Source organism: Babylonia areolata, chromosome 33 (genome assembly GCF_041734735.1).
Source record: "Babylonia areolata isolate BAREFJ2019XMU chromosome 33, ASM4173473v1, whole genome shotgun sequence".
Lineage (NCBI taxonomy): Eukaryota > Metazoa > Mollusca > Gastropoda > Neogastropoda > Buccinidae > Babylonia > Babylonia areolata.
In genome coordinates this window covers 3,627,345-3,654,844 of record NC_134908.1, presented here as the reverse complement: position 1 = coordinate 3,654,844, position 27,500 = coordinate 3,627,345, and the positions used below count along the sequence as shown (strand labels likewise).

At 43.1% G+C, this 27,500-nt stretch overlaps 2 protein-coding genes across 2 annotated transcripts in view; both read right to left on the bottom strand.

The window, feature by feature from the left end:
- Positions 1–7,661: 7,661 nt before the first annotated feature.
- LOC143277251 (TLD domain-containing protein 2-like) lies at positions 7,662–19,057 on the bottom strand. The gene is made up of 6 exons (XM_076582032.1): positions 18,934–19,057; positions 17,572–17,724; positions 16,748–16,843; positions 14,768–14,841; positions 9,868–10,080; positions 7,662–7,768 (listed from the first exon to the last, which is right to left on the bottom strand). Exons 1-5 carry the CDS (start codon positions 18,985–18,987, stop codon positions 9,939–9,941), a joined length of 519 nt encoding a protein of 172 aa, XP_076438147.1. The 5' UTR covers positions 18,988–19,057; the 3' UTR covers positions 7,662–7,768; positions 9,868–9,938.
- A 2,144-nt stretch (positions 19,058–21,201) lies between these two features.
- The window catches only part of LOC143276840 (uncharacterized), a 36,974-nt gene continuing 30,675 nt past the window's right edge, over positions 21,202–27,500 (bottom strand). The window contains exons 8-10 of the mRNA XM_076581495.1: positions 24,140–24,401; positions 21,799–22,021; positions 21,202–21,228 (exon numbers count right to left, since the gene is read on the bottom strand). Of these exons, the coding sequence (XP_076437610.1) occupies positions 21,202–21,228; positions 21,799–22,021; positions 24,140–24,401 (512 nt within the window). The remainder of the gene's footprint in view (positions 21,229–21,798; positions 22,022–24,139; positions 24,402–27,500) is intronic.

Here is a 27,500-nt window from a genome sequence, read left to right as displayed (position 1 = left end):
ATCATCTTTCTTTACCAGACCTGGTACTGTTGTTGTCTACAGTGACAGCATTACCCCTATAGAAATTCAAGGTCATATGTGAAAGGTCAAGGTTGCAACATGGCAGACGATAGTAACAATAGGAAACGAGAGATAGAAGCAAGATAAGGTCTTGCATGCAATGATCATCAAACTTGCTTACTTTGGTGACAAAAACCCTGTAAAGACTCAAGGTCTGGGGGTCAGAGTTCAAGGTCACAAAAAAAATCCCCACACAAAAAAACAACAATTAACTATGGAACAACTTGAGTTTTTTTCACCAAATTTTAATCAAACTTCGGAGACTTGTTGGTCATGGTCAAAACATAGAGGATTTCAAGTCAAGATTATAGGTCAAAGGTCAAGGTCACGACATTGTTGCAAAAAAGAATTACCTGTTCCAAGATTATATGCCTCACTGTGTTTTTTTGGGTTGTTTTTTTTTTTCTTTTCTCTCTGTTCCACAATTCTTGTTGTTGATTGAAGTAAGTATCACAGGTGAGTCTTGAACATGCCCTGCCTCTCTTGTTATCATTATGAATATCTTTTATTATCATCATCACTGTTGTTATTCTCGACAATTGTTAACCATTTAACTGGAGAGAGAGAGAAAAAAAAAAAAAAGCAACACCAACTGTGCTGACAAATACATAACTGGAACGTTAATGTCAATCACAATATTCTATTCAACACTCCAGTGTGCAGTCAAACAAATACATACCTGGAACATTGATAATGTAAACCATGATGTTTCACTCAAACACTTCAGTGTGTAGAAGTCACTCACTGCTCACGTACATAAGGTAACCGTAGTGCATGTAAGTGTTTGGCACCAGCGTTTATTGCAATGACTTTATAACCCATCTCTCTTTACGCTTACTTTGAACGTGTTTCTTGTCACATCTCTGCCGTTACGTAATCAAACTGATCCATTTATAAACCCTGCCAAAACGTTGTCCGAACAAAGGCAGTACAAACTCAGAAAACAAATAACCCAGTAAGACATACCCACAAAACACAGTTCATGAGAGAGAAAGTGTCTCAACCATTTCGCTCATTCAGCAAATGAGACTAGGCCATGCTGATGACGCCAGCCCTTCTGCTTAATTTATCATCCCCAGATTACAAAAAAAAAAAAAAATCGTAAAAAAAGGAAAAAAATCAATACTTCAAAGCCAAACACAAAATGCATAAAAAGGCCATATAGGCAAATAGCACTTCAGAATGGGCAGCTAGTGCCTGTCCCAGTGTTTACATCTCACTACCTAATCGCCAGAGCAAAACAGCACAAACAGTACATCATAGACAGTGGAAAAGAGAAAAAAGTGTCAAGGCTTGCTTGAAAAAAAAAAGAGAAAGGGGAATGGACTGGGAAGGCTGAAAAAGGAGACAACAGTAAAGGAAAAAAAAGAAAAAAAAAAAGGCAGAAACAAAGAGAGTGACAGAAAAGAGGAAAATTTCTAGCACAGAATTTCCAGAAGGCGGGGATGCTATTTATAATGAAAGACACCCCCCCCCACCCCCCCACCAACAGACACTGTTTATACTGAAAAAAACACACCCAAAACCAACAAAAACAAAAAATAAACCCTGGCATAGCCATGTGAGGATCTACAAAATCAGATGGCAGGAGAGGATCCGAAACGAAGATCTGTGGGAGCGAGCGGGACAGGAACCAGTGGCCAAGCAGATACTGCGGAGGAAGAGGGGCTGGATCGGACACACCCTCAGGAAGCCAGCGTCCAGCATCACACGCCAAGCCCTGACCTGGAACCCGCAGGGAAAGAGGAAGAGAGGCCGGCCTCGCAACAGCTGGAGGCGAGATACCCAGGCAGAGCTGAAGCAGCAAGGGATCAACTGGATGGAATAGCCAGAACAGCCCAGAACAGAGTGCGATGGCGAGGGGTCGTTGATGGCCTATGCTCCACCAGGAGCGATGGGCAAAATGAATGAATGAATAGCCACGTGAGGGAGGAAAAAGGTCCTAGAAAAATGACTAGCATACGTTTGACGCGTCTATCAGTAATGTTCTCATTGCACTGTTTGAAGAAAAGCAACAACAGAACAACAACAACAACCAAAAAAAGCCCACAATAAAAACGCACCATAAATGTCAGCTATTTTGCTGTGATTTCCACTGCCCAAAGACGTTACAATAAACCTTTCTTTTTTTTTTTTTAGCTCTTACGCTACAATTCCATCACATTATCATTCACTTATAGTATGAACATGTACACAGACATAAATGCAATATCAGTTCTTTTACACACACACACACACAAACACACACGGTAAAAGTAAAATGTGGATCCAAAGACAACAGACAATGGAATGGAGTGCCTTAACTCATTCTATCCCACAGGTACACACCTGCTACATTTCCCCTGGACCGGCACTACATGAGACCACAGCAGTAAAAAGTATTTGTATTTCTTTTTATCACAACAAATTTCTCTGTGTGAAATTCGGGCTGCTCTCCCCAGGGACAGCGCGTCGCTACACTACAGCGCCACCCATTTTTTGATGGTATTTTTTCCTGCCTGCAGTTTTATTTGTTTTTCCTATCGAAGTGGATTTTTCTACAGAATTTTGCCAGGAACAACCCTTTTGTTGCCGTGAGCTCTTTTACATGCGCTAAGTGCATGCTGCATACGGGACCTCGGTTTATCGTCTCATCCGAATGACTAACGTCCAGACCACCACTCAAGGTCTAGTGGAGGGGGAGAAAATATCGGTGGCTGAGCCGTGATTCGAACCAGCGCGCTCAGATTCTCTCTCGCTTCCTAGGCGGACGCGTTACCTCTAGGCCACCACTCCACTAAGTAGCGTGTTGGTCACTTAACTGGTCGAACACAGCTTCGTTTCCATGCTTCCCGAATCCGTGAACGGCTCAGTTTAGAGCGCCAACTGTACCAAGCAAGAATAAACGAAATCAGAACAGTGTGTTGGTACAAGAATACTCGTACCAGGTCTACAGGAGAAGTAATCACGGTACGAGTTGGCACGTACCTGGAGAAGAATGAGTTAATTATGCAGAGAGTGCTTAAAAAGGAATGTTTTGAGATTTGATAGAAAGGTTGCGACGGGCGCAATAGCCGAGTGGTTAAAGTGTTGGACTGTCAATCTGAGGGTTCCGGGTTCGAATCACGGTGACGGCGCCTGGTGGGTAAAGGGTGGAGATTTTTACGATCTCCAAAAATCAACATATGTGCAGACCTGCTAGTGCCTGAACCCCCTTCGTGTGTATATGCAAGCAGAAGATCAAATACTTACAGTGAAAAGACGTTAAACTAAAGAACGAACAAACATCTGCTGACCTGGGCGATGGGAAAAATCTCCACCTTTAACCCAATAGACGTCATGACCAAGACTTAAACCCAGGACCCTCAGAGTGAGAGTCCAACGCTTTTTTTTTCTTTCTTTTTTTTAATTCATTTATTGATTTATTTTTATTCTTTTTTGGGGGGGGGGGAGGGGTGGGGGGGGTCAGGGGTTTTTTTGTTTTTTTTGTGCGCTTAGAGTTGATTTCATCAAGATTTTGCACCTTATAAATACCAAATTATTATTATCATTATTATTATTATTTTTATTTATCTTTTTTTTATATATTTTTTTAATCTATTTATTTATTTATTTATTTTCATTTCTTTATTTTTTTATTTATCTATTTTTTCTCAAGGCCTGACTAAGCGCGCTGGGTTACACTGCTGGTCAGGCATCTGCTTGGCAGATGTGGTGTAGCGTTTTTGGATTTGACCGAACACAGTGACGCCTCCTTGAGCTACTGATACTGATACTGCTACTGCTACTGCACTCATCACAGTAATCTATCATGAGTGGAAAACTAGAGAGAGACGCTGAAGGGACATGTCTGCTGAAAAAAAAGAGATTTTTTTGAGGTGCTGGTTGTCACAGACTGAACATAATATCATGGATGAAACAAGACCTACAACTTTTCAGAGAGGTCACCTTTTCTTTTCTTTTTTTTTTCTCCTCAGGTATTCCAACAGAAAACTGATCCAATAACAGATAAAAAAAAAAAAAAAAAAAAAAAAAAAAAAAAATCTCCCACTCCTCAATCACTGCTTGTCGTCACAGACAGAACAAAACATCATGGTTGAAACGAGACGTACAACTTTTCAGAAAAGTCACCCTTTTCTCTCTCTCTCTCTCTCTCTCCTCAGGTATTCACACAGATATTCGATCCCATAAAAATTATATATAAAAAAAAAAAAATTTTTTTAAATCTATCCCCCTCCCCAACCCAACCCCTCTGCCCCACCCACACATGCACAAAAAGTAAAAGACAGCTGAAAACAGCAACATCAACGCTACACGTGTGTGTGTGTGTGTGTGTGTTCTTTAGTGTCTTCTCACGATTAGTGATATTAGACGATACGCGCACGCTTATTTGTGAGTATGTGAGCGTTACGTGTTTGCCTTAGTGTCTGCATCAATATCCATGCACATGCATGTGCGTTCAAGGGCGAACACCCATGTATGCATCACCAAACACACTGTGACAGTCCGGCTCAATAGTCTTTTTTTGTTTGTTAATGCCTAAATCATTTCTCGTTAAGTCAATTTTTTTGTTTTTTGTTTTTTTTGTTTCCATACTACCATAGTCTGCAGCTGTTGCTGTTTCATTTTCTCTTCCACAACCGAACTAACTTTCTTTCTTTCTTTCTTTTGCGTTCGACAGCTACACAGTCAGGGTCAAAGTCCGAGGGATGCCACAAACTTGGACGTCCGGTGAAGATCGGCTGCCGTCCCCAAGAGCTTGGTGTTGAGGTCAGCACCCCCACCAGGACTGACATCTTCTCATACAGGGGGGCAGTCTTGGAGAATATGGGATGGGGTCTGGTCAGCCTGGCCGCAATCACATAGGGATGTGGCTGCCACTCCAATCCTCTTCAGGTGTGCTTGGAGGCCGCAGTGTCCTGTGCGAAGGCGGTAGATGGTAGTCTGGTGTCTCTCTCTCCAGTGTCCTGATGGGATCCTGGTGTGCCTGGTAGCCTCCATTCAGGGTGACCCAGCTAACCGAACTAACTATGGTGAGAGATGTTTCCCTGCACCCTCAACTAAACCTCTCCAATCAGTTCCTCGCACACACACGCGCGCATACTTCCAGCAGAAGACGTCTCACACTGTTTCAAGACACAAACCTCCAACAACAATACAAACACTCCAATCCGTCCAGAAATCACCAATACACATGGCTAAAACTGCTCCCTATAGCAACTAGACAAAAACAAAACAAAAACAAAAACAAACCCGACAACAATAACCCAGTAACATAAAGAAAAAAAAAACATTTTTTTTTAAATACATATATTTATACCCAAGGCGTAGTTACCATCAACTCCCACATACATTTCCAACAAAGCATGCAAGAATACATACATACATACATACAAGTCTTGTCTTTTGCTGTTGCTGTTACCACTATTATCTACACTTGCACAACACATCAAGCTCAAGTTTTTAAGGAATGAAGTTCCAAATCCATCATCTGTTTTCTTATGTTTTCCCGTGAATACTGGGCGAAAAAAAAAGCCATCCATCCGTGACGGGGGAGTGAGGAAAAGGGTGGGGGTGGGGGGTGGGTGAAAAAGGGGTGGAGGATGGTTGGTGGAGGGGGTGGGGGGGGGGGGTATGGGAAGGCATCTCTGTTCTAGAGAAGCTGGGCAACACCATCATCATCACAGGCGGCAGTGTGAAGTCTTGCAGAAAAAAATGGTAGTCTCTGATCATCCCGACAGGAGACACAGGGCCAGTCACTCGTTCGTCTACTACACGCTTAGCTACACGTTTTGTTACGCGCCTTTACTACACATCATCGCTTCCAGTCAAGAAAGACTTCTCCAAGTCCCGTGTAGCATTCATCTACGCTTTTTTTTTACATGCCTTTTACACATTGCTTCCAGTTGAGAAAGACTTAAGCCCCACATAGTACTCATCTACACGCTTGTTACACATTTGTTAACACACCTTTACACATAGCTTTCAGTCGAGAAAGACTTATAGTCCCACGTAGTAATCACCTACACGCTTGCTACACATTTGTTACACACCTTTCCACATCGCTTTCATTCGGGGGAAAAACTCGAGTGCTATGCAGTACTCATCTACACACTTGCTACACGCTTGTTACACATCTGCTTCATGCCTGATACACACTGCTGTCAATCGAGAAAGACCAAAGTGCCTCCCCACGTGGTGCTCCCGTGTACACTCTTGCTACACGCTTGTTACACGGCTGTTACACACCACTTTCCATCGAGAAAGACCAAAAGTCCCTTTTCTCCTGGAAGCATCTACGCGCTTGTTACACACCACTTTTCGCCAAGAAAGACCCGGCGTCCTGCCCGTGTGGAACTCGCCTACACGCTTGCTACACGCTTGCTACACACTGCCTTTTCACTTGAGACAGCAGTCCCCACGCTGACGACAGCCAGTCAAATTCCGCACGAGTCTCCCCCCCACAAGACTATGTACAAGCTGACTTTACACACACCCCCCCCCCCCCCTCCCCATCCCTCCCCCCCAAACCTTTACAAACAGGATGCACAGATAAGCGCTCCTACATTGCACAGAGCATATATATATATATATATAATATATAGATAAGCATTTCTACATTACACAAACTGTGTTGCGTGTGTGTGTGTGTACATTCAAACAGTCTGACTTTGTGTTAATGATCAAAAAGTATGAACCGTCACGTCAAGTTTGAAACCAGGTCTGCATCATGGAGTAAAAATCCACTGACACGCTTACGACCGTCAAGAAGAGCAGGTCGAAACTTGTTTCCTGTGAAAACTGGTGTAGATGTCGAAGCGAAACATCGCATTGACGTTTCAAACACACACCACACTGGTGTTGTAAGATGATAGCGCGCAGTCTTGTCTTTGCTCTGACGATACCGCAAGAAGGGTTGTTTTTTTTCCACATGTCTAAAAAGCAATTCTACAGCGAACACTTCCACGTCTCACACAACTTTAAGGGGGATGCGTCGCCAGTTCTACCAATCTGCAGGCAAGCCTTGTCTCTTCACAGAAACTGCCACAGCTAAAACAAGATGATGAACCTCTCTTACGTAATGACAGCAAAAACAAAACAAAACAAAAAAACACCCAAAAAAAAAAAAAAAAAAAAAAAAAATCCTGTTTGTTTATCTGCCCCATTGTTGTCTCTTCACGATGAAAACAATAAACTTTTATTTATTTATTTTATTTTATTTTTTTAGTTTCACATCTTTCCACTACAATAAGTGAACAACACCAGTCGACACGAGTTTGCCATTCTCCATCGTCTACCTAAGGGGAGGGAAGGAGGGAGAAGGGGTTGGGAGGGGAGGGGGGAGGGGGAGTTCAGCTAAAGACGACAGAAGACAACTGGCCACAAAAAAAAAAAAAACCCAAAAAACAGTGAGAGAGCCAAGCTGAACAGAGCCGAGCCGAGCCGAGCCGAGCTGAGCCAAACAGCGGAGAGCCGAAGCACAAAAGACGTGGTGGGTTTTGTGAAACTCGACGACAAATCTTCAAACACCGGTGAGTCGATACACACACACACACACACACACACTACCAACTCCCCAACCTCCTTCCTTCCCTCTCCCTCCCCCCCAACAACCACCACCACCACTGTCTCCATCATCGGTGCCTCGAGACAAAACCTCAACGTCAGACGTACAGTTTTCTCTGCATGTGGTCTGCCATCACTGTCCTGTGTGCCTGTGGTCCAATGTCTGAAAAAAAAAAAAAACAAGAGAGGCAAGGCCTTCAAGACTCACTTGCGATAAATTAAGTCCCCTAGCATTAATTACAGAGCAATTTCCCTTTTTAACTATCTGCACCAAAAATGTTTGCAAAATAAATAAAACTTCCATGCTTAGCAAAAGAAGTTCCTGTTTGAACAAAAAATTATAATAATGACTCCTCTTGTTGTTGTGTCAGAATAAGAGGTCAAAGTGCCAAGTTTGGAGAATACAAAAAAATATAAATATAACAGTAAATGCAGTTTGCACATAACTATGCTTCCTTCTTTATTTTTTTTGTGCCCATCCCAGAGGTGCAATATTGCTTTAAACAAGGTGACTGGAATGAACTGAATTTTTCCTATTTTTATGCCTAATTTGGTGTCAACTGACAAAGTATTTGCAGAGAAAATGGCAATGTTAAAGTTTACCACGGACACACGGAAAAAAAAACACACACAGACAACCGAACACCAGGTTAAAACATACTCACTTTGTTTACACAAGTGAGTCAAAAAGGAGAGTTATGCAGCTTGCGTTAAGTTCATTCTGTTGGTCTGTAGTCTGTGTCTGAGTCATCAAAGTCAAACACTGTGTGCACTTTTATGCGCACATATGCAACCACGTGCGCACACCTTAAAACATGCACCTACACGCGCGCGTGCACACACACACACACACACACACACACAATGCATGCATACAACCACACACATAATCAGAGCACAAGCGTATGCAAGCGCACACACACACATACACTCTCTCTCTCACACACACACACACACACACACAACTGTAGTATGATAATAACTGTGATACAATACAAAACAACACACTACAGTATGATGCAATGTAATACAATTCAATACCATCGTAACAAGAGGGTATTAGTTACACAAAACAGCACAACACCATCCAATAAACACAACACAATCAATCTAACGTGGTACAATACAGTACAGTACAACACAACACATTCCAATACATTGCATTCCTCCTTCTTCTTCTTCGTTCGAAACAATATGAAACAGTCCATTACAAGACAGTCCAAGACAAAACATTGCATCAAAGTCCAATACAACACAGTCCAAGACAATGCAACACATTGCAATACAATACAGCCCAATACACTACAACACAATCCAATACAATATAACACATTCAAACACAACACAGTAAATACATCACAGTCCAACACAACACAATTCAACACAACACAGTCCAATGGAACACAACACAGTCCAATACAATACGACACAGTCATATACAATACAACACATCACATCATAACACATTCCAACACAACACAATCCAATACAACACAGTCATATACAACACAACACAACAATACAACACATCCCATCACAACACAGTCTAATACAACACAACCCAACCCACAACCCCAACAACAACACAACAATCGGATGAGACGATAAACCGAGGTCCCGTGTGCAGCATGCACTTAACGCACGCAAAAGAACCCACGGCAACAAAAGGGTTGTTCCTGGCAAAAACTCTGTACAGAAATCCACTTCAATAGAAAAAAACAAATTAAAAAAACTGCACGCAGGAAAAACAAAACAAAAAAAAACACACACAAAAAAAGGGGTGGCGCTGTAGTGTAGCGACGCGCTCTCCCTTGGGGAGAGCAGCCCAAATTTCACACAGAGAACTCCAGTTGTGATAAAAGGAAATTTTCTATCTAAAATTACGTTTAAATAACATACTTAATCATGACCCAACTAGTGCAGACTCCGGCAGGGGTCTGACATTGCTGTCCTGTGCAAACTGCTATCCGCCTATGTGGAGAAAATGAAACTACGGCCGATAACCTCCCGGAAGTAGGTAACCTCCCCTTTGTCCCGCTGGCTAGCGCCCTCTTTTTCTGGCAGCCATTATGACTCCTGTTCCTATGCTCTCCATAGGGCTAAGTTTTTTTTTCTCGTATTTTCTGTCTGTCTGTCGATTCTCTGCTGTTCTTGTTCTTTGTCAAATTTTGTCTTGAACCGGGTCACATAATTATACGGTTTGACTGGGATATTGGGCTAAAATTAAGGCACGATCGCAATACAAATACAAACACAACTGACCCTGACAAAAGATGACCAGCAGCCGATGACAACAGAGGCAGCAAAGGAGTTGGACAGATGGGGGGAGGCAGTCAGTCACTGACGAAGGCCCAGGCCTCGAGGGCCGAGATGCAGAAGTCCTCCGTGGTGCTGAGCACGATGTTGTTGAAGGTGGAGCACTGGTGACTGCGGCCGTGGTACAGGTCACTATCCAGCCACAGCCCGTACACACCCCTGTGTGTGTGTAGAGATAGCACGGTGATTACCGTAAAGTTCGGTCTATTGAGCGCACTGGTATATAAGCCGCACCCACTAAATTTTGGAAAAAAATTGAACTTTATACATACATAAGCTGCACCGGTTTATAAGCCGCACTTATTTCCAGTACCAGAACACATACTGATACTACAGAAAAGCTGTGGATACTGTAGGTTATGAAATAAACACAAGTGGGAACAACACAAAGAAAAGCAAGTGAAAATACTGCTAGTGCCACAAAAAATAATAAATAAACACAACAAAGATAAGATCCATAATTTAGGGATAGTCACATTTATTCAACGTCATCCTGCTCACTGAATCCATTAAAATCTTCGTCTTCAGTGTATCCAGCACAGCTCCCTCTAAGAGTAGACGAGAACGTGACACTCCCGGGATCGTTAAAATCCGCAAATAAGCCACATCACTGTATAAGCCGCAGAGGTTGAAGCTGGAGTAAAAAGTCACGGCTTATAGACTGAACTTTACGGTAGTCATTGTGTTGTGCTGTGTTGTGTTGTACTGCAGTGTACTGCACCGTATTGTCTTGTGCTGTGTTGTTATGCCGTGCGATGTATAGCACAAAGTGGCCAGACAGGGTCTCCAACCTCCAGGTCCTAGACAGGAGCGGCCTGCCCAGCACCGAAAGCCTGCTGATCCAGTGCCGGCTACGCTGGACAGGACACGTTGTCCGCATGACAGACAGCAGGATCCCGAAGATGCTTTTGTATGGCCAGCTGAAGGAAGTGTGGCATGTGGTGTGGTGTGGTGTGGTTTGGCATGGTGTGGTGTGGTGTGGTGCCATGCAGTGCAGTGTGGTGTGGTGTGGTGTGGTGTGGAGTTGGAGCACTGGTGACTGCGGCCGTGGTACAGGTCACTATCCAGCCACAGCCCGTACACACCCCTGTGTGTGTGTAGAGATAGCACAGTGATTACCGTAAAGTTCGGTCTATTGAGCGCACTGGTATATAAGCCGCACCCACTAAATTTTGGAAAAAAATTGAACTTTATACATACATAAGCTGCACCGGTTTATAAGCCGCACGTATTTCCGGTACCGGAACACATACTGATAATACAGAAAAGCTGTGGATACTGTGGTGTGAAGGTGGAGCATTGGTGACTGCGGCCGTGGTACAAGTCATTGTCCAGCCACAGCCCGTACACACCCCTGTGTGTGTGTGTGTGTGTGTGTGTGTGTGTGTGTGTGTGGGTGCACACAGCACCGTGATTAGTCATTGGAGTGGAGCATTTTGCATTGCACTGCATTGAATTACACTGCATTGTTTTGTTTTGTGTTGTGTTGTGCTTTGCATTGCATTGCTTTGCATTGTCTGTAGCGTGGTGTGGTGTGGTGTGGTGTGGTGTGGTGTGGTGTGGTGTAGTGTAGTGTAGTGTAGTGTAGTGTGGTGTGGTTGGTGCATTACACTGCAGCTCAGCACAGTACAGCAAACTGTATTGTATTGTATCGTATCGTATTGTATTGTATTGTATTGTATTGTATCGTATTGTCTTGTATTGTCTATTATTGTATTGTATTGTATTGTATTGTAGTGCAGTGCAGTGCAGTGTAGTCTAGTGCACTGTGGTTTACTGTAGTACATTATATTGCATTTTATTGTATTGCACTGAACTGTACTCTGTTCTAGTATACTGCATTGCACTGCACTGCATCACAGCTTCTTCTGCGTTCACTCATATGCACACGAGTGGGCTTTTACGTGTATGACCATTTTTACCCCGCCATGTAGGCAGCCATACTCCCTTTCCGGGGGTGTGCATGCTGGGTATGTTCTTGTTTCCATAACCCACCGAACGCTGACATGGATTACAGGATCTTTAACGTGCGTATTTGATCTTCTGCTTGCATATACACACGAAGGGGGTTCAGGCACTAAGCAGGTCTGCAACATATGTTGACCTGGGAGATCGTAAAAATCTCCACCCGTTACCCACCAGGCGCCGTCACCGTGATTCGAACCCGGGACCCTCAGATTGACAGTCCAACGCTTTAACCACCCGGCTATTGCGCCCGTCACTGCATCACAGCAAATCACATTGCATTGCATTGTATAACACTGTATTGTATTTTTGTCACAGTGGAGTGATGGCCTGGAGGTAACGCGTCCGCCAAGCCAGCGAGAAAATCTGAGCGCGCTGGTTCGAATCACGGCTCAGCCGCCGATATTTTCTCCCCCTCCACTACACCTTGAGTGGTGGTCTGGATGCTAGTCATTCGGATGAGACAACAAACCAAGGTCCCGCATGCAGCATGCACTTAGCACATGTAAAAGAACCCACGACAACAAAAGGGTTGTTCCTGGCAAAATTCTGTAGAAAAATTACACTTCTATAAGAAAAACAAATAAAACTGCACACAGGAAAAAATAAAAAAAAAAAAAAAAAAAAAAAAAAAAAAAGGGTGGAGCTCTCAGTGTGGCGACACGCTCTCTGTAGGGAGAGCAGCCCGAATTTCACACAGAGAAATCTGTTGTGATAAAAAGAAATATAAACAAATACAAATAATCAAACCTTGAACCCCTTTAGTACCATCAACTGCTGCACTGCACTCACTGCTATCTCCCCCCCCCCCCCCCCCCCGCACCCCCCCCCCCCCAAAAAAAAAAAAAGTTTGAACGCACTGTAGCAGCAGTGGTAAAGCGTAAGACTTCAAATTCAGTGGTCAGGTGACGGGCGCAATAGCCGAGTGGTTAAAGCGTTGGACTGTCAATCTGAGGGTCCCGGGTTCGAATCACGGTGACGGCGCCTGGTGGGTAAAGGGTGGAGATTTTTACCATCTCCCAGGTCAACATACGTGCAGACCTGCTTAGTGCCTGAACCCCCCCTTCGTGTGTATACGCAAGCAGAAGATCAAATACACACGTTAAAGATCCCGTAATCCATGTCAGCGTTCGGTGGGTTATGTAAACAAGAAAATACCCAGCATGCACATCCCCGAAAGCGGAGTATGGCTACCTACATGGCGGGTTAAAAACGGTCATACACGTAAAAGCCCACTCGCGCATATACGAGTGAACGTGGGAGTTGCAGCCCACGAACACAGAAGAAGAAGAAGTGGTCAGGGTTCTTCCGTTCCCCCCCCCCCCCACCCCGGGCCTGGTGGTGCGTCCTTGGGGGGGAAAAGGCACTTCACTTCCGACTTTCCTCACTCCAGCCAGGTGTGAATGGCTTACCTGACCTGGCTGGGGAAGGCTAAAACGGCAGCAGGAGAGGAATGGGCCCCGCCTTCCAATGCTGAGCCCTAGACACTGTTGGATATGAGTTCACTAATTTTAAAAAAAAATTTTTTATTTAGTTAGTTATTTTATTATTATTTTCATTTTTATTAAAAAAAAATTTTTTTTAATAATTAAAAATTTTTTTTTTTTCTCAAGGCCTGACGAAGCGTGTTGGGTTACGCTGCTGGTCAGGCATCTGCTTGGCAGATGTGGTGTAGCGTATATGGATTTGTCCGAACGCAGTGACGCCTCCCTGAGCTACTGAAACTCAAACTGAAACTGCCTCAATGGCTGTAGAAGGCTAAGGTGTCTTTAACCTTTCACTCACTCCGGACGATGGAACGCTATAGTGTTCCTGACGTAACGTAGCGTTCCGGACGACAGAACGCTATAGTGGCTTCGACAATTTAAAATTTTTCCACGTTTTCCTCACAGGGTAGCATAAAAATCGCAGCTACACTGGGCATTGTGAACGTGTCAAGGGTCGAACGGAAAGTTTCATCATGTAATTCCGTAACAACACACTCCACAGCGAGCCAGTGAGTTCAGGACCCCACACGACAAGCTAATCTGCATACGTACTGAAAATGGCGTCGCAGGCAATACAAGTGGAAATTTTTGGAGCAGACTAGATCACGACAGCGGCTTTTACCACTGCTGAAGTGACTGAAATGCTTCAGACTGAAGGTTTAAACATCGACGAGGATGATGAAGACGCTGAATCAAGTATCTGCAGTGAAGAAAGCTACCAGCAAGAAGTTACTGATTGTGACTCAGCTTCTGAGAGCAGTGAAGAGGGTGGGGCGGTGGGCGTTCACACAACGTGAGGAGAGGGGTCAGTGGGTCAAGTACAGTGAGTTTCATTCAGTTACTCTATGTTTTGTATTTTTTGTGATTTTTTTTTCTCCTAACCCTAACAAATGGGTCGTCTGCAGGGAAAAGCAAGGGAGAGAACTAGTCGTCCGGAGTGAGTTAACTAACCTATATCTCTCTTAACATGCTGAGATCAGTTTCTAATTCAACAGTGTTGTGTGTTTTTACTGATTTTGTTATCATTTTTTTTTGTGTGCGTTTGCTTTGCATTGTAAGTTTCAGTTTCAGTAGCTCAAGGAGGCGTCACTGCGTTCGGACAAATCCATATACGCTACACCACATCTGCCAAGCAGATGCCTGACCAGCAGCGTAACCCAACGCGCTTAGTCAGGCCTTGAGAAAAAAAAAAAAAAAAATTGCATTGTAAATTAAGTGTGATAAATAATTTACCATTTTTGTCCTCCTTAAAAAAAAAAAAAAAAAAAAAAAATGCATTGTAAATTAAGTGTAATAAATAATTTACCATTTTTGTCCTCCTCCTTAAAAAAAAAAAAAAAAAAAAAAGGAAAGAAAAAGCCAGGGAGCTCCCGAAACAAGAGAAGATAACCTACTGGCCAGCTCCCACAGACATGCTGTTCTCGTCTCCCTTGATGAAGAAGACGTTTTCCCCTGTCCAGCAAAACGACTGAAACAAAGACAACACCACACGGCCGTCACTCTCCAACAAGCTAGTGTTTCACTTTCACTACTGAAAAATAAATATACATAACCTTACGTTTCTCAAAGGAAAATGAACACGCTAACCAGATATGATAATTTCACAGGAACTGAATGATTCTGTGATAGGAAATTGACTACAATGATGCAGACAGATATTTCTGTACTGGGGCACACAAGAGTTTGACATGAAAAAAAAATCACACACAACTACTTAGGGACTAGTAACAGAGAAAAAGTGGTTAAAAAAAAAAAAAAAAAAAAAATCCACAATATCATTTAACTCCTTCAGTGCCCCAGAACAGAAATTTCCAATTTTCCTGTCGCAAAAATCATCAAGTTGACGTGAAACTGTCAAAACTGGAATACTGTGTTCATTTTAATTTCAGAAAATGTATAGGTTATAATTAACAAATAATGAGGCCAGGAGATGAAATGATTAACAAATAGTAAAGAGTGGTAACTCTCTCCATTACACAAGGTACACAACTTCAAGTCAGTGATGCTTACGCTACCAATTCAGCTAGCACACAGGTAAATAAAAGGCACATTGGAACAAACCCAGACACTTCCTCAAAAAAGGAAGCGCTGGGCCTGTCCTTATACCAATCATTTGACATGTGCACACAGCAGCAAAGACAGAAGAATTGTGCAAACACAAATTAGCTTTTATTCAAGACTGGCATAGCCTCTTTAATCCCGAATAAGCCACACAGAACACATGGACAATACAGAACAAACACATGGTTATAGGTTATAGTTTGTTTTTTTAAAGTATTTTGCTGGTTAGAATTTTTGTTTTGTTTTGATTATTACCCTCTGTGACTGAAATATCCTTTGGCAAACAGGAGTCACTGAGCATAAAAAAAAAACGCTTGGCACTGAATGGGTTAAAGTACTAGCGACACTGAAACTAAGAAAGAAATATCACAATGTCGCTAAAGAATCACGCATGCTTCCCCTGGGGGAGAAAAAAAAACATCTGCGCATCAGACGGGCGCAATAGCCGAGTGGTTAAAGCGTTGGACTGTCAATCTCAGGGTCCCGGGTTCGAATCACGGTGACGGCGCCTGGTGGGTAAAGGGTGGAGATTTTTACCATCTCCCAGATCAACATATGTGCAGACCTGCTTAGTGCCTGAACCCCCTTCGTGTGTATACGCAAGCAGAAGATCAAATACGCACGTTAAAGATCCTGTAATCCATGTCAGCGTTCGGTGGGTTATGGAAACAAGAACATACCCAACATGCACACCCCCGAAAACAGAGTATGGCTGCCTACATGGCAGGGTAAAAACGGTCATACACGTAAAAGCCCACTCGTGTGGATACGAGTGAACGCAGAAGAAGAAGATCTGCACGTCACATCCTCACCTGAATTTTATCCTCTTTTTCAGTGTTTCTCTACCACTATGAACTGATTTTCACTTGATGCTATCTTTACCTTCACTTTATCCCCAAATGGTAAAATCCTCAAACTCACTTATTCCTAAACATTCTCATCCTCACTCTGACCTGATCCTCTTATTGCATCTCTCTCTCTCTCTCTCTCGCATTGTTTTTACACCAGGCATTTAAATTTCGTGATATCGTAACATCTTAAGATGCTGTACTTCATTGCAGCGTTTATGTAATATGTGTACTTATTATGATTGGTTATGTATTTTCATTTTGTTTGTTATTACTTATATTGTCACTTACCCCTTCATAAGGGGCCTAGGCCTATTGATGAATAAATAATCTGAATCTGAATCTGAATCTCTCTCTCTCTCTCTCTCAAGATGAGCTCATCTTGACATGAAACATTTTTTTTATCTTATGCCCCACATGGTCAAATCCTCAAACTTATTTATTCCCACACTGAGCAATCCTCACCCTGAATTTATCCTTGAAGGTCCAGAGCTGGCACATGCCGGTTCCGAAGAAATGGTCGCTGAGTTTTGGCGGCTCACTGAGGAATGCCCCGAATACCTGAAGGAAAAAAAAAAAAAACCCAGCAAAAACAGGAAAAATTATTGTTGTTCTCCTTATGTATTCGTGAGCCGTAACTCCCACGTTCACCCATGTGTCATATGATAATAATAATAATAATAATAATAACGGAAATATATACAGCGCCTTCCAATGCTCAAGGAGCTTTACAATAACGGCAAAAAAGTAATAACAAGAAACTGTAATGTTGTAGAATGCAAAGAAATAGCAAGTAACAATGTATCACAAACACACGCAAAGATGCGCATAAATGCACACACACACACACACACACATGTACACACACATGCAGTCATTATGTCTGTCTGTCTGCACACAAACACACACACACTTTCACACACACACAAACACACTCACGCTCACACACACACTTTCACACATACACACACGATCACACACACACACGCACACACACAAAACACACCCACACACATCCACACACTCTCACACACACACACACATCCACACGCACACACACACACACACTAACACACACTCTCTCACACACACACACACACCTCCACACGCACACACACACACACACATACTCCTCCCCCCCCCCTCCACACACACACACACAACTCACACACACACACAAACACCTCCCCCCCACACACAAACACAAACACCCACCCACCCACCCACACCCACACACCCACCCATCCACCCACACACACCCACACCCACACCATAGACCCAAATCTCACAGTATTCTCAGTGTCCCTCAGCACCAGCAGAATGGGAGAGTCGATGCGTGCCACCTCCCGGTAGAGACGCTTGAGGGAGAAGCCGTGCAGGTTGGTGCTGTAGGCCAGAGACCACTTGTAGCCAATCGTGCGAGGCGGCAGGCTGTTGGACAGCTAGAGATACACAACACACACTCTTATTAGAGACATTCTGATTGGACGATAGTTTAGTAGCCAACCCGTGCAGGTTGTATATTGGTGCTGTAGGCCAGAGACCACTTGTAGCCAATCATGCGAGGCGGCAGGCTGTTGGAGCCACACACACACACACACAAAGCACACTTTGTAAGAGACGTTCTGATTGGATGATAGTTTCTCTTCTTCTAGCTACACACACACACAAAGCACACTTTGTTAGAGACGATCTGATTGGTCGATAGTTCCTCTTCTTCTAACATAACCACTGAACTCTGTGAAGAGTGATTAAGATACATCGTTCAACACAGTTCAGTACAATGCAATACAAAAATAGTACTGTACAGCAGTACAGTTTACAGTACAAGAATAGTGTCACAAAGTACAGCACAATGCAAAATAATACAGCACAATACAGTATTGTGCAATTCAATACAACACAACACAATACAATACAAAACAATGCAATACAGCACACATACAACGCAAAATAGTACTGTACAGTACAGTATAATACAACACAACGCAACACAATACAGCACATTATAGTACAGTACAGTGCAGTATGGAAAAATACCAGTACAGTAAGCACAGCACAGCACAGCACAGCACAGCACAGCACAGCACAGCACAGCACAGCACAGCACAACACAACACACCACAGCACAACACACCACACAACAAACACACCACAACACAACACACCACACAACAAACACACCACACAACAAACACACCACAGCACAACACACCACACAACAAACACACCACAGCACAACACACCACACAACAAACACACCACAGCACAACACACCACACAACAAACACACCACAGCACAACACACCACACAACAAACACACCACAACACAACACACCACACAACAAACACACCACAGCACAACACACCACACAACAAACACACCACAGCACAACACACAACAAACACACCACAACACAACACACAACAAACACACCACAGCACAACACACCACACAACAAACACACCACAACACAACACACCACACAACAAACACAGCACAACACAACACACAACAAACACACCACACCACACAACAAACACACCACAACACAACACACCACAGCACAACACACCACACAACAAACACACCACACAACAAACACACCACAGCACAACACACGCCCCCCTCCCAAACCAACCAACACACCTGCAAGACGTGTTGCTCCGACAGAATGGACGACTGATGAGACAGCTCTGGCATGTTGCTGAGGTCAACAGACACGATGCCTCTCCGTATGGCCTCCTCTCGACTGATGATCTGATCACACACAGACACACGGAGGACTGTCAGACAGAGATAGATAGATATACAGATAGACAGAATTGACAGGACTGTCCGAGAGACCGACAGATATATATATAGATAGACAGACAGAGAGGACTGTAAGAGAGACAGACAGACATGTTGCTAGGATCAACAAACGCTATGCCCCTCTGTATGGCTTCCTCTCGACTGATTATCTGATCACACACATACACGGAGGACTGTCAGACAGAGATAGATAGATATACAGATAGATAGAACTGACAGGACTGTCCAAGAGACCAACAGATATATATAGATAGACAGACAGAGAGGACTGTAAGAGAGACAGACAGACATGTTGCTAGGATCAACAAACACTATGCCCTGCGGTATGGCTTCCTCTCGACTGATTATCTGAACACATGTATACATGTAGGACTGCCAGAGGGACAGACAGATAGATAGATAGATAGACAGATAGATAGAGAGAGAGAGAGAGAAAGAAAATGAATGAATGAAAGAATCTTTATTTTCCAACGGTGAAGATATTAGCACTTTGGCTGACTTACACATCTGCCGTTGTTCTAAGAGACGCACAAAAACATACGCATATAAATGTTCATTATACTAAATACACGTATAATGTACAAGTATAACACAGCATCACACAGAGAGACACAGCATCACTCACATCTGTACGAAACGAAAGAGAGTAACACGCTACACTACAAACACACACACACTAACACACACACACATACAGAGGGAAAAACAACAACAACAAGCAAACCCTAGCATGAATGCTACACATGGATGATTCGGGAGAGAGACAGATATAGAGAGACATTTTTTGACACTTTGACACTTTATTGTCATTACCTGCAAGGGTCTATTGACAAGGGGGGACGGGTTATTTTTGTTTAACACAAGAATAGCAGAACATATTCTGCTCGATCCAGTAGTACCTCTCACATACCCTCTCCCATTCTTTTTCACAGTTCCTCAAATTTAAACAAATGAAATAAACACTTAGAAAATAAAATAAAAAGGAAAAAGGAATAATATAACCAAACTCAGCCACCCATTCTGTTGTGTTGTTATGTAATTTATCGTTATTTACTTATCATCAGAACACACACAAAACTAGATACTACACATGATTATTTTCCTCGTTATTACCGTTATTGTTATCGTTAATAAGGTTATGTCTTAAAGTGTATGCTTCTGCAATAAATTTCGCTATCGACTGTATTATAACTTCATCATCAGACGATAAAGCAGCAACGAGATCATGTCTTTTAGCAATATCTAACTCAAAGAATGTACTTTTTTTTAGAGAGAGAGAGAGACAGAGACAGAGAGAGAGATGAGCCATGTAGCTCAGATCAACAAACACTATGCCCTGCCGTATGGCTTCCTCTCAACAGATGATCTGAACACACACACATACATGCAGAACTGTCAGAGAGACTGACAGACAGACAGATAGATAGATAAAGAGATAGCCATAACTGACTGACAGACAGACAGACAGATAAATATTTGCTAAGATCAATGGACACGATCCCCAAATGTAAAGATTCCTCTCGACTGATGATCTGAACACACAATCGTAGGCAACAATGGTGTTCAAGGTTGTTGAAATGAAAATAACCATTGGAGAGACGTATTCAGACAGACAGCTAAACAGACAGAGAAACAGATAAAAAGAGAAAGGAGAGAAAGAGAGAGAGAAAGAGAGAGAGAGAATGAGAATTAAAAGGAAATTTTCTGTCTAAAATTACGTTTAAATAACATACTTCCCGTGACCCAACTAGTGCAGACTCTGGCAGGGGTCTGACATTCCTGTCCTGTGCAAAACTACTATCCGCCTATGCGGAGAAAACGAAAGCAACTACGGCCGATAACCTCCCAGAAGTAGGTAACCTCCCCTTTGTCCCGCTGGCTAGCGCCCTCTTTTGACGGCAGCCATCATGACTCCTGTTCCTGTGCTCTCCATACGGCTAAGTTTTTTTGTGTTTTTTCGTATTTTCTGTCTATAAGAGAGAGACATAAAGAGTGTGTGTGTGTGTGTGTGTGTGTGTGTGTGTGTGTGTTTGTGTGTGTGTGTGTGCCTGTTTCTGAGTGTGTCTGTGAGTTTATGCCTGTGTGTCTGTGTGTGTTGTATGGCTAGCTGTGTGTATACATGTTCTTGTTCTGACTCAGTTACTCAGTATCAGTATCAGTAGCTCAAGGAGGCGTCACTGCATTCGGTCAAATCCATATACGGCTACACCACATCTGCCAAGCAGATGCCTGACCAGCAGCGTAACCCAACGCGCTTAGTCAGGCCTCAAGAACAAAAATAAAAAAGATTAAAAAAAAAAAAAAATAAAATAACAAAAAATAAAATAAAATAATAAATAAAATAACAAAAAATAAATAAATAAAATAAATAGATATAAAATAATAGATAAATACATAAAAAAAAACAAAAAACTACTACTACTAATATTTAAAATAAAATAAAAAATAAATTTTAAAAAAGTTAATCCGTGCAGGCACGGGTACCAGTCAACTTGACAAGTTTCATTCAATTTCCTGGAAAACGGTTCTCTCTCATTCCCCCCCCCCCCTCCCCCCCAACCTCCTCACCCCCCCTCCTCAACCCCCCCCCCTCCAACCCCCCCTTCCCCAAAACACATTCCCACCACTTCCAAGACTCCACAGGTTTGAACACGCCCCCCCCCCCCCCCCATCCCCCCCACCCCACCGCCCCCTGCTTACCTCCCAGTCCTCCTTGAAGCGCAGGCCTCGGGGCCCGAAGAAATCCGTCAACACCGTCTTTTTCCCCTCCCCCCCCTCCTTCCCCTTCTCCCCCTCCTTCCCCTCCACACTGCCGGCGTCGGAGTCGCTGACGACCACAAAGCCGTGCTTCTGCCGCAAGGCGTCCTCGTCCCCAAAGGCGTCTGGCTGCCACTGGACAAAGAAGGCGTACAGGTGGTCCGCCCTTGGAACAGAGGAATTAACCCTTTCAACCCTGTGGGGGGGGGGGGAGTTCACAGCCTCAGGCAGGCTTCCAGCATACAGGGGAAAAAAACACACAAAAAAAACACACAGAAAATATACTGTTTCTTCTCCAAAATTACTATGTGGACACATGCGGAAATATCGTAGTAGAAGTTAGTTCCATTCCTTTTGCGGTTTGTGCATATACATGTAGGAACATTAAAACCTACCCAAGAAAGCAAAATTTTGGCCCAGCACACAGCAATGAAAACAAGAGAGGCAAGGCCTTCAAGACTCACTTGTGATAAATTATGTCCCCTAGCATTAATTACAGAGTAATTTCCCTTTTTTACTGTCTGCACCAAAACGTTTGCAAAATAAAGAAAATTTCCATGCTTAGCAAAAGAAGTTCCTGTTTGAACAAAAAATGATAATAATGACTGCTCTTGTTGTTGGGTCAGAATATCAGATCAAAGTGCCAAGTTTAGAGAATACAAAAAATATAAATATAACAGTAAATGCAGTTTGCATATAATTAGGCTTCATTTTTCATTTTTTTGCGTCCATCCAAGAGGTGCAATATTGTTTTAAACAAGAGGACTGGAAAGAACTGAATTTTTCCTATTTTTATGCCAAATTTGGTGTCAACTGACAAAGTATTTGCAGAGAAAATGTCAATGTTAAAGTTTACCACGGACACACAGACACACACACACACACAGACAACCGAACACCGGGTTAAAACATAGACTCACTTTGTTTACACAAGTGAGTCAAAAAAACACACACAGAAAATATACTGTTTCTTCTCCAAAATTACTATGTGGACACATGCGGAAATATCGTAGTAGAAGTTGGTTCCATTCCTTTTGCGGTTTGTGCACATACATGTAGGAACATTAAAACCTACCCAAGAAAGCAAAGTCTTGGCCCAGCACACAGCAATGCAAAAAAAAAGGATTATTCACTCAAGATTCAATTTTCCTTCATCCCTTTTGCGGTCTGGAGGATTACAAATAAAAGAACAAAACAAAAAAAAAACCCCAACTAATACTAGTACTGTATTCATTACACTCATGTAGCAAATATATTGTCAGGTTCTCAAAATGCATACACGTGTTCAAAGCATACCTAAACATAAGAAAATAACGAGAAAACCACCTCTTAGTCTTACGTTGGTCTACGCATCAAAATAGCTCGAATTCTGAAGACAGGCTTATTGTTTCAACTGCAAAGTTATACTTTTTCTAACAGATATTTGCCATGTTTAAAATTTTTGAAACTGAAAGCAAAAGTTTTCCTGAATCAGTCTACAGAAATTACGACGATAGCAGTAAAGCGTTGGACTTTCAATCCGAGGATCCCAAGTTCTTCTTCTTCTTCTGCGTTCACTCGTATGCACACGAGTGGGCTTTTACGTGTATGACCGTTTTTACCCCGCCATGTAGGCAGCCATACTCCGTTTTCGGGGGTGTGCATGCTGGGTATATTCTTGTTTCCATAACCCACCGAACACTGACATGGATTACAGGATCTTTAACGTGCGTATTTGATCTTCTGCTTGCATATACACACGAAGGGGGTTCAGGCACTAGCAGGTCTGCACATACGTTGACCTGGGAGATCGTAAAAATCTCCACCCTTCACCCACCAGGCGCCGTCACCGTGATTCGAACCCGGGACCCTCAGATTGACAGTCCAACGCTTTAACCACTCGGCTATTGCGCCCATCGGTCCTGAGTTCGAATCTTGGTAACTGTGCCTGACAGGTAAAGCGTAGAGATTTTTTTCTGATCTCCCAGGTCAACATATATATCCAGACCTGTTAGTGCCTGAACCTCCTTTGCACGCATATGCTCGCAGAAGATCAAATACCTACATTAAAGATCCTGTCAACTATGTCGGCGCTCTCAGTGTAGCGACGCGCTCTCCCTGGGGAGAGCAGCCCGAAAAATTTCACACAGAGAAATCTGTTGTGACAAAAAAAAGAGAAATACAAATACAAATACACTTTGCTGTTGGCCCAAATGTATTGCTTATGTCAATCTACTATGGCACTGAAGGAGTTAAAAAAATAAAAATAAAAAAACCAAAAAAAACCCCGCTGACACACACGTACTTGTGCCGGGGAAAGGAGAACCAGTAGTGGGGCTGAGTCCTGGCGTTCTGCTGCGACTGGGCGGAGGAGGAGGCGGCACAGGAAGCGGAAGCAGAGGCGGAGGCGGAAGAGGAAGGGTCGGAGGGCGACCAGGTGTGGAAGCGACGGTCACACTCCACCGTGTCCACACTCAGGTGGAGGTAGAGGGCGGGGGGTGGTGGTGGGTGTTGTGAGGGGTGAGGGTGCAATTGGAGGCTCTCGCTGGTGCCCTGCTTTGGTAAATCTGGAAAAAAACAAAAAAAACACACACACACAATGAATGCAATGGACAGACCAAAAGTGGCGTTCAGCTGTCCACAAAGGCGCCAAATCCTGTGAGGCCAACAGAATCGCTGCAGCAGCCACCATCCCCTGTCCACACTGCGTCAGAGCCTTCCAGGCGCGAATTGGCATGACCAGTCATCTGAGCACCAACAGAGCCCAACCCACCCACCCCCAGGATGACTAGATGGTCCTCGTCGATCCCCACGGACGAACCAAACACACACTTTATGCATTGTGTGTGTATAGATATTTCTATACAAACACACACACACGCACACACACACACACACACACACACATATGTACATGTGTGTGAGAGACTTGTCTCCACTTACCAACTTCATTTACTGTCATTAAAACTCGCAAGGATCAACAGACACGACATATGAACACAAAGTGGACAAAGAAATGATCATCTAAGAAGCAGACACTAAAATACATATTTGGCAAGTGGGATGGTTTATTTTTATCGCTTTTTTTTATGTTGTTGTTGTTGTTGTTGTTGTGTGTGTGTGTGTGTGTGTGTGTGTGTGTGTGTGTGTGTGTGTGTGTGTGTGTGTGTGTGTGTGTGTGTGTGTGTGTGTGTGTGTATGTTTGTGTTTGTGTCTGTGTGTACGCACACAAACGTGTGTGTGTGTGTTTGTGCTTGTGTGTGTGCTTGCACGTGTGTACGTATATATATATGTGTACGCACAAATGTGTGAGTGTGTGCTCGCACGTGTGCATGCATGCATATGTGTGCGTGTGAATGTGCGTGTGCGTGTGTATGTAAGAGTGTGTGTGTTTGTGTGTGTGTGTGTGTGGAAAGAATAGAAAGAATGGAAAAACACGGGAATAAGAAAAGAAAAAAAAAGAAAACGAGAAAGAAAGAAAGGAAGGAACTGAGAGAGAGGGGGGAAAAAAAAGAGACAGAGACAGAGACCGAGAGAGAGAGAAACAGAGAAAATAAAGAAAAAAAAGGAGAGAGAGAGAGAAAAAAAAAAGAAGAGAAAAATGGAAAGAAGAGAGAAAGACTAAACGAGAGAAAGGAAGGAGAAGAGGAAGAAAAGAAAGAAAGAAAGAAAAAAAGAAAGAAAGAAAGAATGAAAAACAAACGCACACAAGCTTGCACAACAAACACACACACAAATAGCGACAAATGTACATTTACATACATGCATGTGCATGCACACCAACACACGCACACATCTGCATATTATTACATAAACCAATCATCACATATATGCAAGCATACCGCACACACACACACGTGTGCATGCATGCATATGTGTGTGTGTGAATGTGCGTGTGCGTGTGTATGTAAGTGTGTGTGTATTTGTGTGTGTGTGTGTGTGTGTGTGTGTGTCTGTGTGTCTGTATGTGTGTGAATGTCAAGAGAAAAAAAAGAAGAAGAAAAGCAAGGAAAGAATAGAAAGAATGGAAAAACACGGGAATAAGAAAAAAAAGAAAACAAGAAAGAAGGAAAGGAAGGAACTGAGAGAGAGGGAAAAAAAAAAAGAGACAGACAGAAACTGACAGCGAGCGAGAGAGAAACAGAGAAAATAAAGAAAAAAAAGGAGAGAGAGAGAGAGAGAGAAAAAAAAGGAAAAATGGAAAGAAGAGAGAAAGACTAAATGAGAGAAAGGAAGGAGAAGAGGAAGAAAAGAAAGAAAGAAAGAAAAAAAGAAAGAAAGAATGAATTAAAAACAAACGCACACAAGCTTGCACAACAAACACGCACACAAATAGCGAAAAATGTACATTTACATACATGTATGCATGTGCATGCACACCAACACATGCACACATGCACACATCTGCATATTATTACACAAAGCAATCATCACATATATGCAAGCATACTGCACTCACACACACACACACACACACACACTTACACAGACATAAACACACACACACACACAGTTTAATAAACCTGCAAAAAGAAGTACAAAATATTCGCCCCGGCACACAACATTATTACTATCAACGAAACTGTTGTTTGCTAAGTCAGTCAACTGGTAGACGCCACTTCAGAATCGATTAGTCATTGGACATCTAATCCAGTGTTCACCAGTGACCCGAGCTCATGGCCGTATGTGCGCGCGCACACACACACACACACACACACACATACACACACACACACATACACACACACACACACATACACACACACACACACACACATACACACACACACACACACACACACACACACAGTGTTGCGTCCTTGTGAAAGTCGCTTTTCTCCAATTTCTCTCTCACTCCACCCCACAGGTGCCAATGCATTACCTGACTTTGGTCAGCGGAGGTTCAAAGCCAGCAGGACTGAAATGCCCCCCCCCCCCCCCACCCCCCAATCCCCGCCTTCCTATGCCGATCCTTAAGACACAGTGGGTATGAATTCACTGCCCCCCCGATGGCCGTTAAAGGCTATGGGAATCTTTATCCTTTACGTTAATCAAAGGATCATATTTGTGATCCTTTACGTTTATCAAAGGATTACATCAAAGGATTATATTTGTAATCCTTTACGTTTATCAAAGAATTATATTTGTGAATCCTTTACGTTTATCAAAGAATTATATTTGTGATCCCTTACGTTTATCAAAGGGTTATATTCATAACCACAAACACACACACACACCTTCAAAAAGCCAATGCTGATACTGTGATAGCTAGCTCTTTTCACCACTGACAGAAACCAACACAAAGAAACTAAAAAAAGGGTCCTCCTATAAACAATACACCATGGATGCAACACAGGAGACATAGACCAACCAACCATCACAATGACAAAATAAATGAAGGATCTGATGACAGACACGCCGACAGGAGTGCTGACAGTGACAGATTGGCAGAGACTGGTTGAGAGAGAGAGACAGAGACAGAGACAGAAAGACAAAGAAAGAGAGAGAGGGAGAGAGCCACAAGGACAGGGAGAGACTAAGACAGACAGACAGACGGACAGACCGACAGAGAGAGAGAGAGAGAGAGAGAAAGACAGAGGCAGAGAGTTAGAGAAAGAAAGATAGAGAGAAAGAGCGAGAGAGGAACACATTTTTTGTATATTCTG